General features: G+C 38.1%; 1 protein-coding gene across 2 annotated transcripts in view; it reads right to left on the minus strand.

Moving 5' to 3' along the window:
- Positions 1-23: 23 nt before the first annotated feature.
- The window catches only part of LOC113501929 (solute carrier organic anion transporter family member 5A1), a 42,899-nt gene continuing 24,703 nt past the window's right edge, over positions 24-18,219 (minus strand). Inside the window, exons 3-17 of one of the 2 annotated variants that reach the window (XM_026883244.1) lie at positions 15,825-15,959; positions 10,796-10,960; positions 10,363-10,498; positions 10,070-10,286; positions 9,612-9,814; positions 9,283-9,424; positions 6,262-6,369; positions 5,766-5,999; positions 5,378-5,542; positions 4,642-4,843; positions 4,313-4,482; positions 3,505-3,751; positions 3,000-3,191; positions 2,763-2,914; positions 24-2,681 (exon numbers count right to left, since the gene is read on the minus strand). In XM_026883244.1, the coding sequence (XP_026739045.1) occupies positions 1,993-2,681; positions 2,763-2,914; positions 3,000-3,191; positions 3,505-3,751; positions 4,313-4,482; positions 4,642-4,843; positions 5,378-5,542; positions 5,766-5,999; positions 6,262-6,369; positions 9,283-9,424; positions 9,612-9,814; positions 10,070-10,286; positions 10,363-10,498; positions 10,796-10,960; positions 15,825-15,895 (3,093 nt within the window). In that variant the 5' untranslated portion in view covers positions 15,896-15,959 and the 3' untranslated portion in view covers positions 24-1,992. Of the gene's footprint in view, positions 2,682-2,762; positions 2,915-2,999; positions 3,192-3,504; positions 3,752-4,312; positions 4,483-4,641; positions 4,844-5,377; positions 5,543-5,765; positions 6,000-6,261; positions 6,370-9,282; positions 9,425-9,611; positions 9,815-10,069; positions 10,287-10,362; positions 10,499-10,795; positions 10,961-12,204; positions 12,593-15,824; positions 15,960-18,219 lie in introns of those variants that run through there. The other variant, XM_026883245.1, reaches the window with a different exon arrangement.

Here is an 18,219-nt window from a genome sequence, read left to right on the forward strand (position 1 = left end):
TTTTTATAAAAAAATAAAAGTAATTTAAAATAAGTATGCAATTTTATTAATCACTAAATGCAACAAATTAGTTTAGGAGTTGCTATTAACAAATTTGTTTGGGTGATTGACTTATCAACTTACTCAAATACATCTAAGTCAGTATCATTATCAAGTCTTAAGATCTATTGTAGTAATAAGGCATTTTTCGTTAAAACACTCTCTTTCATATCAAACTATTATCCTCTCTTAACATAGTGACAAAAATTTACACTGACAATACTTCTGTCTTTTTATTCCAGAGTTAAATATATTGCTTTAAAATACATGTTCATCTATATTAAAATGATATAGTTAATAATTGAGTTATTATTCGAGCAGCCCAACAATTGACATATTTCAAAAATAGTTTTCTAAATTACTTTCAATTAATTTTCATGACCGACCAAATATAATTAAATAAATGTTTGTTTTCAACCAAGGCAGTTTTAATTATTATAGTAAAAATATAAAATTATCATTATGAGCTAAATATTAGCTGTCCAAAATATACAATTATAAAAGTTGAAAACTCAAAATATTAAATTGCAATAGTGTTTTTTGGACCTTCAGTGTCATGTACAGGAATACTAATTGCTCAATGACAATTTCATAAAATAATTTCAATAATAAAGAAATTAAAAATAAATATTTACAAAATTAAAGATGCAGTACAAGTAATCATAGTTGTCAATTATTTACACACCAGCAGTCGGCTGAGGAGACATTCATTTCTCGTATTTAGGTGCACATACATTCTACAGTAATTTTGTTTGTGCTTTATTTATATTACACATAATTTTGAGGAATGTTACATTAACTTAGACATTTAAGTAAAAGGTATGAAAGCACAGAGTCACAAAAAGAATAAGAATAGTTCTGAGAAGTCTGCCAAATCAGTCAATTTTTATAGCAGAATTGCATAGCAAAAATATAAGATAAGATTAGCAACAAAAGGTATATTTAGAATTAAGTCCACAACAAAAATTTCTGGACTTGTGATCATTATAGTAAGGTGCAAACAGTTTCCAAGTGCATAATGCTGTACCAGATAATAGACATTTTAGTATAGTTAAGATATCCTTATGTCGGGGGCACAATCCTAAATTAGGATATATTATTGTGACATTTGTGCTTTTAATTACTTACTGCAAGGGTAGGTCTACTTTTTGTACACAAGTGAATTTGAATGCCATTTGAAAAAAAATCTTTTCCTTCTAAGTAATGTCTAGTTTCTATTTCTAAGTCTTACTTTGTGGATTAAATTACACGTAAATCACTCACGCTACTGCTTTAGATGCATAAATTAATCAGTGTGCCTTTTTACATAGCCATATTATAATGATAAAAGTATATATCCAGACTTTGATTTGTATTTGTAATATTCTCAATAAAATGATATTTTTTTTGCAAATTTTAAGTACAGTAGATGAAACATATGTCTCAATTCTTCGAATGTATTCGAATTAGTTATAAATATGATTGTTAAGTATATATGCATCTTTAAAATAGCAAAATATAATTAACTATTTTTATTTACTAGTTTACATTTTAAATTAAAACAAGAGTGATGCGAGTATTTAAAATGTTAAAACAACAGTTGGTTATCACACTAATTGATTCATCATTACAAACATGTTACAATAATAATTGATCCTACATGTTGTAGCTTCGAAAAGTCACCACTAGAACACTAGTTAGCTGCAGAAGCGACAGTTCTTTTTATTTAATTTTTATTTTATGAAAGCATCAAGACTACATTTAAGATATGATTTAGAATCACTCATAATTTTCCTCTATTTGCTAGTTTTAGAATAGTTTATCTTAAACTTACTCATTTTCACTATATTTATTTCTCACTCAGTCGCATACAGCGGTAAAAAGCAAAAATTGTTTACACACGTACGTAACACACAACTGAGATTCAGTCCCGACTCTTATGTAAAGGTCCCTCGAAATTGGTCTATCGCATTCTCAAACGCTTGGATCTAGCCGGGTAGACGCCAAGTGATCTACGCTCCTACCCTTTTGCATCTGTAAACTAAGCTCGTTGGGTTCCAACGTGATGTGATGCGAGGAAGTTCGCTTGTGTTTCGTCTCAGGAATTTTGGAATCCTTTGAATTGGTCCGTCTATGGCGCAAGACCCCGCCGCCGTCGATGAGGCGCTTGCTCTCCTCGTCCACGCAGCGCGTGAGCGGCAGCACGGTGAGGTCGAGGCTCTCCATGCTCTTGAGCGCGAGGTGCTTCAGCTGGTCCAGGCTGAGGTCGCGGGAGCCGCTGCGCGAGTGCGCGGGCAGGTCGCGCGACGCCGAGCGCGGGAAGGCGTCGCGCCGCGAGTCGCGCGAGTCCCGCGAGTCGCTGCGCACGGGGCGCGCGCGCTCCGCCTCGTCCTGCGAGTGCTGGCGCGCGCGCGGCTCCAGCTGGATGGTCTTGGAGTCGTTGCGCAGGTGTCGCGAGGCCACCAGCACGCGTGAGTTGCGGCCGGCGGGCGCGCGCGACTCCTGCGAGTACTGCGACTCGGTGCGCTGCAGGCGGCCGCGCGCCTCGCCGCCCTCCACCACGCCGCCCGCCTCCATGGGCGTCGTGGTGGCCGAGCTCACGCCCGACATCACGCCGGATCGGAAGCCGCTCGCGTTGTCCGCAGAAGGCAGTTCCTCGAATACTGCACAGATCGATTTTGCAAATAAGACTATGTTATCATGTTATGAAAATCATTCAGAACGTGTCATTCAAGGAAAGTTACATTTGTCAAGACTGATGATAGATCCGGCAATGTCCTTGTGTGGGTCTAGCGGCGGCGCAACCTCGAGGTGTCTTCGGCGGCGCACTAGCCACCAGTCAGCCATGAATATTCCTAGTGCTACTATCTTGATACCTCCGCAGAGCCCCACATACCTAAAATAAAAAGAAAGGATAATTAAATACAAACATTCAATGGATAATATTTTCAATCTTCTTTTGTCATGCTACCCGCTCTGACCTGTATCTAAATTGTTCTATATCGTATAGTAGACAGCGGCCTCCTTTCTCCCCGCTGCAGGATTGTTTCCAAAGTAGACACGTGGAGTCAATAAGGTTTCCGAACACTATCGGTGCTGGTATGTAGCCGAAAAGGCGGAATATCACGAACTGCATGCCCAAAGCAAAGGAACGCTCTTCTTCACTCACAGACCTGAAATAAAATGATATATTGTTATACTTCGTATGACTAGAATCCAACTATACTGTTAGTAAAAAGAATGAAGAAATATAAAAGTTAAGTTATATATTATTATCTCCGACCAACAAAGCTAATTTAAAATTAATAAATTTAAAAAATTTCCCAAATTTCCATAATTTCCATTAAAATATTCTCAAAATCGGTCCAGCCGTTTTTAATTGCATTGTCATCGAGTTTGATGATGAAATTGAGTAGCAGAATTCACCGGAGCGACAAACAAAGAACAAGCAAGAAAGTGAGTGTATAAAAACGTGGGAATAAATACCTGAGCACAATCATAAGCAGCGGCATCTGCGTGACGGCGACGACGAAAGTCATGAAGAACAGCAGCACGAGGAAGGGGAAGATGGTCGTGCAGGGCGGGTTGCAGGCGCCGGCCGTGGCCACGGGCACCACCGTCACCTCCGAGTACTCGCGCGCGCCCGCCAGCGCCGCCGCCGCCGCGCCGCTCACCACCGCGCCCACGCCGCCCACGCCGCCCACTCCGCTCTCGCGGCTGTTCTCGTGCACGCCTGCACAACAATATACGGAATGGAGTAACTTGCTTCATATTGATGGCTGGATTTGTTAGCCTGCTTCTGCGTTGTTTTAATAAAGTTCCTAAAGTTCCATTCCGAAAGTGCCACTTGTTTTTTTTAAATCTCAATTAGATATAAAATTGACAAAGGAAAACAGAAAAGAAGGTTTTAAATAGCAGTTAAAAGATATATGTTTGATTGTGAATCAAAACGCACTCAAATTATACAAGGCTCATAAAATGATAGAGCATTAGGTATGTAATAGTGTCTCAATTTGAAATGATTCCTAATGCAGAAATATCGCTGTACCTAACAGCGACCTACCAACCTCCCGGGTTGATATTTGGTTTTATGACTGGTGATTAAATATAGAACATAGCTGATCGAACCGACACATTTTGTACTACAATTGAGTTTGCGATGACTGTTGTTATTTATTGTTCATAAGTTCAGTTCATAAGTTTTAATGAATATGGCTACACATTAGATTGAGAGTCCACGAAAGAAAGGCATAAAAATATAACAGATACAAAATAGTAAGTAGGCAAAACTTACAAGCACAGTTAGTGAAGTTGGATCGTGAGGAGAAGGCGGCACAGCCGGCGTGGCATGGCGAGAAGTATGTGAGGCCATTGTTGCCGCACACCGGCTCCATGTCGGTCTCGGTGCACAAGCAGTTGAAGTTGCACGCGGCAGTCAGGTTCACTTTGAACGGCTCTAAGTTGCTGCACAAAATAAAATCACGAGTCATTATTATGTTTGTAAGATCACACGATATTATGTAAATAAATGCCGGTCATACAAATTGACCCACCCTGTCTTATAGTTGGTTCGCTTTCAGCGAATGTGCTAGACAGCTACCTATTGCCATACTATTAAATTACCTGTTATTAGTATATGGTATGGTTGTGCCGGCCATCTTGATGTTATCGCAGCCGAGGAAGAACAGCAGCGCGTAGCAAGAGAGGCAGATTGTGTTTGATATGAGCACGAACTGAACAGCTCCTTTTGGTCGAAGCTCCAACCGCTTCAACAGGCAGCCGCCCATGAAGATACCGATGCAAGCGCCCGGGATTGCGATTGAACCTATTGACAAAACCATTGCAGAAATAGAAATCATCATTTCGATCCCCATAAAGAAAATATAATTTAACCGGTACAGTGCTATCAAGAGAACACTTCATGTCCATATTAGAAGCAAAAGCGACTTCAGACTATTTAGAAACTCAACGACAAGCCGACAGACCTTCAGACGTCTCAAAAGTGATGCAAACGGTATCGACGGAAGATGTACAGGAAAGATTACATTGTATATGATTCTACTGTTACTAAACTTGCATACAATGTAGAATTTCTTCATCTTTTGTCTTGTCAGGTTCAGAATAGTTAATGGTTCTTTTTTGCATTGCAATCATTACTTTAAAACATTTTCACTTTGTCTACATACTATACGTAAAGTGTACCATGTGTAACTGAGCACTTATATTATTGGAGCATTTTCTTTTTGTACCTCACCAATAAAACGTCCCTTTTATTATGGAAAGAAATAATGAAGTCAGGTAGGTACATATTATTTTAGACTATAAGACTTAAATTAAAAAAATCCGCCTTTTGACTTACCAGTAAAGACGCTAGCTTGACTCTTCCCCAGACTGAACTGTGTCTCCAGATATTTAGGCAGGAAGACTACGAAGCCCGATACGATCATTAGCTCCATGCAGGCGCCCAGGCACGTGACTACGTACACCGGGTTCTTAAGCAGGCGCCACATCGACACTGGGATATCTGAGGATTAAAAAACATTTTTCTATGAATTTTGTGAAGCATTTCTATTACAAACAAGGTTTGGGTACTGTTCTGTAAAAAGGTCTATTAGATTGAGAAAACGAGTTTTATGATATTTTCCTGTCACTATATTCAGGCAAACCCTATGCTGGCAAAAATCACAGAGAATCGATTCTAGTCAGGAGATACATAGAAGGAACAGAACTAATCCTTTTTTATTTACCTTTAATATCTTTCCCGTAACCAGTATCCTTTATATCAGTTTGTGGTTTCGGCGGTGGTTTGGAAGTGGACGCTCCACTCGCGGCTGCGGCCTTCTCCACTAGTCTGATCTTCTCCTTCTCCCGTACCAAGACTTTTGGGAACGAGAAGAAGGGAATAGCGACCAGTATTAGCAGGAACCCGCATAGCAAAAACCCACCCCACCACATGCCTACCCAGCGGTGATCGCCCGGATCTGCAATGAACATAAGAATAATTAAATCGAAAAGTGCACAAAAAGACATTATTCATACAGTTATTCAGTCATAGCTGTATTAGATACAGCAAAGTGCAGAAAGTAGAAATTTATAAACAGCTGATTGCTGATTTTGCGGGCTGTATAAAAACCTTAAAAACACTGGATGAAAAATAGTTTGCCTGACAAGTGAATCACATCAGACTTTATTTCTATTGTGTCTACATGACGGCAAAGTTGTTTATATTGTTCCGTTACTCACCTATTGATATGATCTGTCCAGAGAATGAGTCCATGTGGAAAGACAGCAAGTATGCGCCGAGAAGAAAACCGAGGACCGGTCCAAAAGCCGCCATGCTGTACATGCACCCTGTAAACAGAACAATGTAATGCAATTAGCGTCATCATTATCAGTTTGTTTACATATGATAGTACTACGTCACAGAACAACATTACGCCGCCAATAAAAATAACAGAGTATTTTGTTGTATGTTCCAATTAATACTTACAGCGTAATGAGCACGTTTAGGATTTGAATTATTGGTCTATATTAATTTGCTACTTGTGATAATTTGTGTTTTTAATAAAATTGCTCATCTGGCATTTAGAGTGAAGACTACTTCAACCAAACGTGTCCAAAATCCTGACACGTACGATACGCAGTTTGAACGCAGTCTTAAATTAGTATCTACTTGCTGTACTAGCAGCTGTTAGACATATTGTCGGGTTTAGTATTGATTAACAAACAAAAGTACGATGATATTTAAATGTTTTTAGAATCCACGTTATTTGGCTACTGAATTCGCAATGTGGCATAAAGCAGCAGTCCATGTTATAATAAAAACAACATGACATGTGTAGTAAGTAGTAGTATCGACAAGTATACTGATAATATCGTGTTATCCCTTTGTGACGTAGTACGTACATAATGTGTCAAAGTGTAAGTGCAGCCGGCACCCGGCACGCCGCACGCGGGTAGTCTGGTACTGCGCCCCGAATCTAGGTCACTCTTGTTTTGTACGGCCGGCGGTTGCAAATGGCGCGGATTTCGCGTCTAATATCAATGACTTATGGTGCTCCGAAATCGGTTCGCGTGAGAAATATTTCCATACGCGCCATTTACTTTGGTTAACTTGCGATTGTTCACAACCTCGATATCTTAAAGGTCGGCTGGAACCGTTCAAAATGCGTTAGAGCCATAGAATCGACCGAATAAAATCATTCTCGTTATAGAAATTAATGGCGGCACCCTGGTACCCTATACAGTGTGGGTACCTACATGTTGTGACGTAAGATTCTATTATGAAAACATTGCGTGCTGGTGTTGCTCGCTTCCATAACTTTAAATTTCATTCACTTTTACGCAGTTGAGGTGTTAATATTAGTTGGTAAAAGAGATAAATGTTTGTAAAAACACAGACGCCGCTTTAAAACTGATCCGAGCAATGACCTGACCTGACCACGTGAGTGCGATATCGCAAGATATCGCAATTACAACAAGCTTTATCTTTTTCGCTTACATTTAATCGATACTATAGACCTTTCTCGTAAATACGAGTGGCTCTCGAATCCAGGTCGCGTCTACAGGAGTCTTAAAGCAAGGGCCTTATTAAAACCCCTCCCCTCAATGGCGCTATAACGAAGTAGGCTACGAAAAATATAACATGTACTGCGACTTCATTTTTCTTTGTAAAGTGTTTGAACATGAAACTGTAATAACAAATCCTTGGTAACAAAATATTTAACAAAAATGTATATTTTACAGTTTTATGAGACTAAATATTTGCATTAATGGTTTTCTCGCATCGACTGTGATATACCAAGTGGGTCAAGGGCGCGGGCTCACGTTAACAATGAATTTTCAAGGCACCTCATTTGATTGTAGTAGCCCCTAACAGTGCTTTTAATATCACTCCTGTTAGACGCTCCGTAGCGGAATAAAAAGGACGTATATTTTATCCAAACTAATTAATTCAAAAAGAAGTCGTAATATACTCAAAATAAATTAATACTATAAAAAAAAATAGAAAATGGCAACAGTTCGCAGTAACCGTTTATTTATCCGACATAATACAATTCATTGCCCGCCGAAGCCATAAACTAAATTCCAACAACCTGTATGTCGGTACGTTTATCATTCTAGAACATTTTCTGCTAACTCCACACACAGCATGTGCGGGTTCAGTAACCTTTCACTTGAATTAATTTAATAAATGGATCCTGCAGTTTTATAGCGTCCCCGTGTCAATGAATCAAACATATGTAGCCGTAGGTATGTACATAAATGTAGGTATGCATGTGAATATAACAACGTTATCGTGAACACGTGATACCGTTAATGTAATAGCTTTCTTTAATGTAATACACTTAAAATTGTTTCTCTAAAGACTGTAACCAATTATAATAGGGACACAAGAACTTAACTCAATATAAGAACGTCGTTTACAATGTTCCATACTTAAATTCACAACTACAGCCTCATTGCAAAATGTCTATTTGGAGTTTGCATTTAGCTCGCGGTTTTGCTACATACTTCAAATAATAACGTAAACGTGCTATTATCTTGTACACAATGATCGTCAACATTGTTATTATGTATTGTTCATCTAGATATTCTAAACAAAGTGATATGAGGCTTACGCAGCGATACAGCTCATAAATTATTGCAACGTTAATTTTCGCATTTCGTAAAACAGAGTATGAAACTAAACGCTGCAAAAAGGTGTGTCTAGTTTTGTTGTTTTTATGAAGTTCAGTGACTCGTGGTGTCGAAGTAGTTTATGTGAGGGACACCGATTACGAGCGACGCACCAGCCGGAGCATGACAATAAAGACATGCAACGAGCGCAAACGTATGAAGAATACACGAATACCCGCTGCCAGTAATAACGGAGGAACGTCACGACAATCGTATTGAAGTCGTTTGAAAGTTAACAAAGGGCGCCGCTCAACGTACTCAGCGATATATGGGGTTATATCGCACCGGGTATTTACTTTTTTGTTTTTTTTTTGTCTTGCTACCTACCTACCCTTTCACCAAGTACAGACAGCAACATAAGTCCTAGGATACTGTCAGATTTCCCCAACATATTGCTCAATAAAATGTTATGAGTTTACTGACTGAATTTTACTGAAAATATTGTAGAGGTAAACTAAACAATGGAAACAGTTCTAGAATCTGCCTTTGTTCATCGACTTTCATTGCTGACCGCAGCAAAAATATGTCCTTGGCTCACAATGCCGATAAGGGCTGTATGGTATTCAAATACAAACGATAACTTACCAATATACATGCTGGAGGATTCAGGTCGGACATGGTCGTCCACATACGTGGTGCCGAGGGTCAGCAGCGGGGAGCCCCCGCAGCCGAGTAGCAGCTGAGCTACCACAAACACCATCACTGGCATGAAAGTGCTCGGCGTGCTCTGTTGAAAGACAATGCTGTTCATAATTATATAGGAGACAGTCGACAATTGTTTGTTCTTGTCTTCATGATATAAGGAGTCTCTGACAGCCGGGTATTCTGTCTATAGGAAGTTACGCCTTACAGTATACTGATCAAGCTATTTATTTTCTCTTGGATTTATGAATAAGTTTAAATTTACAACCTACCTTAATGCAATTATCTGGTCTCAAGTTACTAGGAGGCAAGCCTTGTGAGAGTCGTCCCAGGCCACCCATATCCTGCTCCAATGCACGTGGCAATCGACAGATGTTGTCATCGGATTTATTGTTCATCAAAGTTTCGCTATTAACTTCCGCTATAAAGTGCGGGACGACGAACACCAACGAGCCGATGCCCATAATCACAGCACCTAAAATAACATACGTCATAAACATTATGTTACTCCGGATATCAAGGACCGCTCGAATAATCGATTCGTTTTACTAACAGACTTAAGAACAATAGCTATATTTAATGAACGATTCATTTGCTGACCCGGTCAAGGCTAGACATAAAACGAAAATGAAACATGGTGAAGGAACGTTGGAAGTAAGCATATTAACATTTTTAGAAATTAATTTAACCATTAATTTAACCTAATTTAAACACAGTAAAATGTTCTTACCAACTGCGATCCAAACTGGAATGTGTCTCCTACTACCGAGATACGACACAAAGATCACGGTAATGACGTTCCCGATCTCGTAACTGCTCGCTATGAGCCCCGAGAGACTCGAAGGGATTTCGAAGCGTTTCTCGATTGTAGTGATCACAGAGTTTATGTAACCCGAGCTCAACGCCTGTTGCAGCGTTACCAGGAACGAAAGGAAAAATACAAAAACCTGGAAGAAAATATGTGTTAGGCAAATGTGAACATAATATAAATATGTAGTGTAATATATGAAGGTTATTCCTTACTTTTATGCTAGAAAATCTCTGGATGAAAAGCGGTCTCCAAGACAAGATCCCGCAATCTCTTGCGTCATGAGGAATGTCTAATATTTCTGGGTACATTTGTCTGGGCTTTTCTCGCTCCTTGTCCCGCTCGCGATCTCTATGAATAGAAGAATATGCCGGTTAGTTTCATGTCGCTTAATTTCAGCTCATAATATATAAAGTATTCAACTACAGCAGCAGCTGTGTCTATTTACATTGCGTGCGCAGGTCGATATACGGACAAGTAAGAAAGTGCTTGCTTTTTTCAATTTAGGTCATCCGTACAGCACTAACATTTGCGGTACTTAATTGATCTTTTTGTAATCTGAAGGTTACTTGACAAAGAAGTTACACTGCAAAAACTTCGTAATCTTGTGTGTGATTGGTGGGACATCAGGTGGGTGCAGCTGTTTACCTGTCGCAGATGCCCGCCGATGGGTTCCGGCTGTGGCACTTGACGGACTCCCGCGGCGGGTGCGAGAGGTGCGGCGGGGTGCTGGGCCCGGCCTCGTCGCCGGCGCCGTCCGCGCATCCCGACTCCGCGTACAGGCCCGTCATCGCGTACATTGATTCTTGCCTCCTGAAAATAATACCCTCATCAATACGTTACATGTGCTAGTCAAAACTCAGCTGTCGATACGTTTCCCGTTATATTATCCGCCACAGTTCATTAAGCGTGGCCGTGTTATTTGATTCCGATGACAAGAATTACATAATACAGGAAACATGTTCTCATGAAAATGAATGGTAGGAAGAGAAATTGGTCAATACGCTTTTGTTATTTGTGTTTCTGAAAATTACTTCTCTTATTTATAACCTGGGATGAGAAAAGGTTTATGTGACACTCTTAATGCTGAATTTGTATTATTAATCTGCTTACGCAGCATCTAGGTTAGATATGCTAGGGTATTTTTTGGCAAGCTGCGAAACCCTTGACTCATCAGCAACTGGGTCAGGGAAATGTGCAGAAACAAATTTAACATCAAAGGTATCCGATTCATGTCATGTCATGACGCGAAACAAAAAGTTCCAAGCACAGCGGTCTCAAGTTGCGGTGTTTATTTCAATGCCAAGTTTTTACACGCGGCTTTTAAATTATATGAATGTGGCATGCAATGTGTAAGACAAGTGAATATAGAGATATCGAATGCTGTTCTATTAAAAAGGTGTTCAGACCCGCATTAGTCTTAACTTAAACACCGGATACGAAGTATCGCTCTAAACACAGACAGCTGTTCCATAGATTCATCTGGTCAAATTAGTTAATCACCTTCTAATAATAGCATCGGTCGGTACCTTTATGCGGCAAGAATGACACCTCAGAATTGGGTTAGGCTCTTCCATGTTTAACTGGAAGCTCTATGATATGGAAACATCCTTTAAAACAGTCACGGAAACTTTGCGATGATAAATGGCGAATGTCAGCCTACATACAAATGGCCGTTTGAAATTGTTCTAACTTCGTACTTTACTTGTTTTTCCTCTGATGGATTATCTTATTATTTTTAAACATTTTCACAAAACATCCGGTCATATTATTACCGTAATGACTATAATAACGTAGTTGAAATAACAATCACAACACAAATTTTAATGACAACCGCTTACGGACTTTTTTTACGTTTTACGGAATCAAAGATTTTCTATGCAGTAGGTACATAGGCATTAGTTAATGATGGAAAGTGCAAAGAGAACTGTGGGAAACGTCGCAATGTAAGCATTGTTAAGATACACAAAGCAATCGCACAGTTGAATAGGTATAAAGAAACTGATTCTTACAGAACTAAATGGAATCACTAATGATAGGCAATAACAAATTAATACCTCTTTAATAAACCACGTAGCTGATCCATTTTTTCCGACATAGCAGCACGTAATTACAGTCGCCGTTCGTAAATAAAATAACACTAACACGTAACACGAAAGGAATATTAGCTTATGTTTGTTGAAAATACAGCAGTTTGTAACACAGTGACATTATTAATCATTATACGAGGAGGTGAAACGTGGCGCGTGCTCAAACAAAACATTGGCACTAAGATGACTAAACTTAAAGCTTTGTCTGCCGGTGTGATATCAGAGCAGCTCACAGTAGGTACGAAATGGGCCAGGTGATGCAAACCTACGTTATCAGTGATACGTTATCACGTAAGGGACGGGTTTTCTGTTTGTTTCGCTCGTAGGATGACGAGATTCGGATGAGGTAATTTAGCGCTGATAACGTAAATCTTTCCCATCTGAATGGTTATATTTATGTAACTTTATATCTAGCTCATAACATTTTAAAGTTCTCGTGCTAGAGCTAGGTTGTAAGATACTTATGGAGAATAACCAAGCAAGCCTCGTCTGAAATGACAAACAAAGTATGAATACAAATTTGCAAATGTATGTTATACACGCAGGCTTGCACGCTTAGGAGCTGAGCCCTATAACAAAGTAGCCCACTGGCCTCATTGCGAAACATTCATTACAACAGCTAGCCTTCATGACACCACCTCTTTGATGTTATCAGCCCTACCTTTGTTACTATTATCGAATATAAACAAAATTTCTTCAATTCCTAAAATCCATCAGTTTCAAGTGTTTTTCAGTCATGATTTTAAACAAACACATGATTCATCGTTGAATAGAACACAAAATGACATCGGTCACGATTATCTTGATAAGAATGTATGTATGATCAAATGACCTCGCCGCATGGCACATAAATCTATCCGGACATTAGGGTAAACATTCAACAAATACATTGAAGTTATATTATAATTTAATTGAGGCCATTAACTAGTATAATTTAGACCAGGAAAAAGGTCTGTTATTGTGTGTTTGTTAAGTTTGGCGACCAAAAGATATGACGTCTTTCATTTTGCAAAAACAAATAGTTTTATGACGTTAGGGTGTTTTTCAGCGTTAATTTCCTAACCTAATTTGGTTGTTACAATTTAATATTGCTCAAAGTAATACCGTCGATGGATTTAAATAGCTATCAACTTTAGACGTTTTTGGGCTAAGAGTGCATTTAGTTTACTCGGTACGATTACCATTTGAGAAGTAAGTTAGTGATAAAGTTGTTTTGAGAATATTTGATGGCGAGTTTAATTGTTTAAATAAATAACCATTCATTAAAAACTAAGGAACGCCGTAACAAAAATATCTAGTACATAAAAACAGCTGGTCTTTCCGACAACCGTTTTAGGTTTGTTTATTCATTATTTAATCAAGTCTTATTCTTTCTCTACCAAAAAAGATGTAAAGACCAACGACATCCAAAAATTTGAACGTCTTCTACTGTTTTTCAGTTGTTTCGGTATCCAAATGTCAGAATAAAAATAACAAACATTATAGCTAAGGATGAACTTTAATAAGGTTTTATACAAAATAAATAGATTTTATTAAACACATTGATGTAAAAGTATTCAACTTTATGTCATTGAATTATTACACAATATTCTAGTTACGAAAGTACACAACGCAGCTGGTTCCGTATCTAATTAGACAATAATGGAGACCGATATTGATTAGACGGTCCAATATTCATTCGTTTGCCATAATTGCAATTAATAACAAACAGAATGAATTGCGCATAAGGGTTTGTGGCAGTGAAACATTGAATAAACCGATTGAATAACCGTTGTCAGAATATTTACAAAGAAATTCCACGGCTAGATACTATATAGGTCAGTCTAGGGACAGTCTCTTTCCTTAACAATTTAAAAGTCTAGGTAGAGCAGCGTCTCTTTCCACAATATTCCCGTAAGTAAGACTTATTCTTAAACATCAAATACATGAATGAATCCGATGATATATTGGCTAAAAAAAATCTTTGAATTTGTTTCTATCTTTCTCTTGTGACAAAATAAAAAACCTTTCTAATCTAAATAAATCATTCAGAAAGGCGTAAATGTACGAAACGTTAAATAAGGTGGAGTTTTAAATACCATTCCAATTTCAAAAGGTTCAATGAACACGTTCGGAACCTATCCATTATACATTGATAAAGCTTCCACTTCCAAAGTGCAATCGAAACGAGTAAGTGGGTCATCGTAATAATATCACGAAAGATACAGACTCGTAAATCATACCGCATAGCAACAGGGGTGTTATTTCATGCAGTTCGAGAATAAACGGGATTCAGGTGGAATTTATTTAAAACCTAATTATATTTAGACCTCTTTACAGACTATATGTGTCAAATTGCCAGCATAAACCTACTTACCAGTACATATTTTGAATAAAAACTCAACCCACGATTGACAGTAATTTAACCTATTTATTAAAATGTTTGGCCTTGCTGATAAGAGCTTGTATAGTGTTCACTAAATTAGCAGTTCTTTTTGAAGTGATACCTTTTTTATGGGCACTTTAAAATTGTATTGTAAGTTGGTTGTAAGCTTATAGAAAAGAATTGAATTTTCTATTGATTTGGAAGTCACAAAAACTACTTTACATTTACCGACCTTACAATTACTATTGATCACTTTCATTCAGTTGCAGGTAGTAGTCAAAACCTATTGAAACCTCATTGAACATTGTGTAGCAATAAGATTTATCCAGAAACTGTTATTTAAAAACAATGGGGAGATACATTTCCAAGAATTGTAAAGGTCAAACAACATAAAGTTGGTATCGACAGCTGCCTGGTAGCGGATTACAGATCGCAGTAACAGTGATTTGACATATCCGACACGCGGATAATTATATTTCAGTAAAGTTTACGAACAAAAATAGAATGTTTTTTTGTTTGGACGGACGTTCTGCTGGCAGGAGCCGGCGTACTGAAACAATACCGTCTAAAATAACTCTATTTATGAGTCCGAGTATTCAGAATACAAAAAACAGTTTACATTGTATTCGCAAAAACCATAAACGTCACCTTTGAGTCATTTGGTAATGAGTGAAAGTCTCAGAAAAGGATGTCCTATTGTGCACGTAACACTTATTTTCATTCATTCATAACTTTTCGAATTGTATTTTTAAATAAACACGAGTATTAGGATCTTTAATAGAATGGTGTTTTGGTGAAGTCATTTATAATATGCATGAAATTAAAACTATAGAATAACATTCTGATTCTTAGAATAGACTACATTTTAAATATTCGTCGTCGTTTGCTTACGTCTTAGTATAAAATACACGCGCATGTTGATCAGAATTACATCATAGTACGCGAAGATAGTAAAGATTACAAAAATAAAAGTTTATTGAAGAGTGGTGAAAAGTGTATCAGGACAAAACTTATTTGACTTTTAAGGTAGAAAAATCCTGTCTTTGTTTTGTCGACGTAAAAAGGCATGTGATATAAGTTTGCCATGTCTTCTACATTTTTTTGGGTATAAGAGTCCAAGTGTCGAGTGAGAGTATTAATTACTAAATCTGTCTTTGGAATTCTCCTAAAGAAGACATGTCAGGTGGTCAAGGTTTAATAGAATGAAGTCCTAACAGCATACCTGTGCCCTTTCCTGTGCTGAGGCGCGGCGTTGGTGCCGCCAGCGTTCTGTTGCCGCTCGCCTTCCGTCATCTTGGTTAAGAACTACGCGTCTCACCGCACGCCCATAACACTCCTTACTACCAGACTCCTCCACCTGGTAACAAACAAACAATCCATTAAGCAACGTCTTTAACGCTTATGAATGAACGTTAAACGTGAATGCAAAAAAAGGTTCCAAGAACTTGGAGAGCCGTTGTGTTTGTGACGAACAATATCTAGAAATATGTAAAGCGGACAGACAGGTGAAGGGGACTATAATTATCTTTGTCATAACACGCGCAAGCTCCTCATCTGAGGAATGACGGAGTGTGCTGTAAAGCTTCCACAAATAGTTTATTATATGGCCATAAGGTGAACTGTTATCATTACTCTCGATTGTTGGATACCGTCCAGGTTTACGATAGTTAATACCATGTATGTATACAGATAGCTACATAATATTTATAGAACCTTAAGAAGATTTCGCAAATAAAATACATAAAAGTGGAATCGCTTTATCAAGGTGACATGGCAAGGTCACGTTGACGCCTCAATACCGAAGGCTATGTTCTTCACTAATGGCAATTTGGCTGAGGGCTATGTTTGCACGTTCGTTAATATTCATGTAATATTATGCTCTAGCTGCTGTAGTCTGAGTCACGCTACACAACAACAATGGATCGGCACAGTTTTATTTACATACTTCATTTAATGACTGGCTGTATCCGTGGAACACCATACGTATAATCCTGTTTTAATCTTAATGGTACAACTTTTGAACCAAGTACTCGTATTACACAAGAAATAATTTGAAAGCTCAAAGTAAATTGAATATTATTCTGTTGAGGAGTCTTATCTTCTAACACACGGTCTTAGTTAATCTCTGGTCTCTTACAGATACTAGCCGACAAAGAATATTATAAGGCAGATTAAGTCTCTTTGATAAGCATTACAAGTAGATAGAGCAAGTTCTAAAATAAGACCTTTGGGCGTTATCATAATGGGTAGCTTAAGCTCAACATACAATATATTACCATACTTAAGCCTCGGTAAATTAATTTAGGAAAGAAAGAAATTTAAATGATTAATATCCAGTATTTCTGTAACAGGCTGTTTGAAATCTTGTTGCCGTTTCCTAATTTGTCATTTTTATTATTGTCCATTTGTTATTCATTCAGAAACACGAAGTAAGCCATGTCTAGCAGGTTTTAATAATATAAGCGGACGGAGTTCTTTTATTAGATGTTCCAAATACGTATTAAATCCGCGTTGGGTGAGCTAGTTATTATTGGTACGATTCGTCTTGTACCCGTGACCCCCAGCGTTGTGGTTAACAACATATGTTTCTTTGTACGACTCTTCCAGATACACCATTTGTTTGGTTTATGAACGGGTGGCTTCTTTTAATAAATTCTTAATATGATATGTACAATTCAATTGGAGATAATAGCTGTACTTTATATAGGCATAGCCGTCATACATGTCCGCTTGTGTAAACTGTTTGCGAGTTCAGTTAGTGTGTATGCAAACCTGTTTGTCTCTAATTGATCAACATGTTCGACAGGGCGGCGACCGGGCACGGACTGAATGATTCATTTCCAGATTCCGAATAACAGAAAAAAAGTGATGTCGACCTATTTACCGTACGATGTGACTAAGTAAACAAGCCTACCATTCAGACTACTTCGCACAGTTTACTGAATCTAAATTGAACGGCTAATGTAAGTCGTTCGCATTGCTGAGAACATGTAAGTATTCCAATTCGTCTGATTGCGGTCGAACTGTCGGCCAAACGTACCCCGTACTGGGTAAGTATGTATCTAACGGATATATATGCGGTCATTAGTTCTGAGTAAAAACTCCTTGCCCAACCTATTGCAAATGTTTATCGTACTCGTACATTCCTATTTATTTAAGTACAACCTACTTGGTATGTTGCGAATGTACTGCTACTTCTAGACCGTAAAATTTCTAATGTTCAATGTCCAATTTCCAAACTTGTCATCAATTTACTTTAATACTTACTTAAAAGAAAATATGATTACAAGACTAATATTGTCGGTCATAAGTTTGGTCTTCGGACTGACAACTCGCCTGGTATCATTGCGGTCACTCGATTCTAAGTGGAGCAGAGAAGCTGCAGTTGAACTAAGGTTAATTGTTTAAAGAACCAGCGAGGACACTGCAATTTTAAACGAAGAAAGTTCGTTCGGGTTCATATTCTCTTCTAGTTTGTCTTTGCACTGTCAAACTAAAATATAATTCTGTATTCAGTTAAGGTTTTTGTTTCAGTAAAAGCTTTTTAAAATGTAGTTGAGAATAAAACTGACTATTGAGAATAATAAATCAGACAGCCAACCAGATGCAAGCAATGA

This window comes from Trichoplusia ni, chromosome 16, assembly GCF_003590095.1.
Source record: "Trichoplusia ni isolate ovarian cell line Hi5 chromosome 16, tn1, whole genome shotgun sequence".
Classification (NCBI taxonomy): domain Eukaryota; kingdom Metazoa; phylum Arthropoda; class Insecta; order Lepidoptera; family Noctuidae; genus Trichoplusia; species Trichoplusia ni.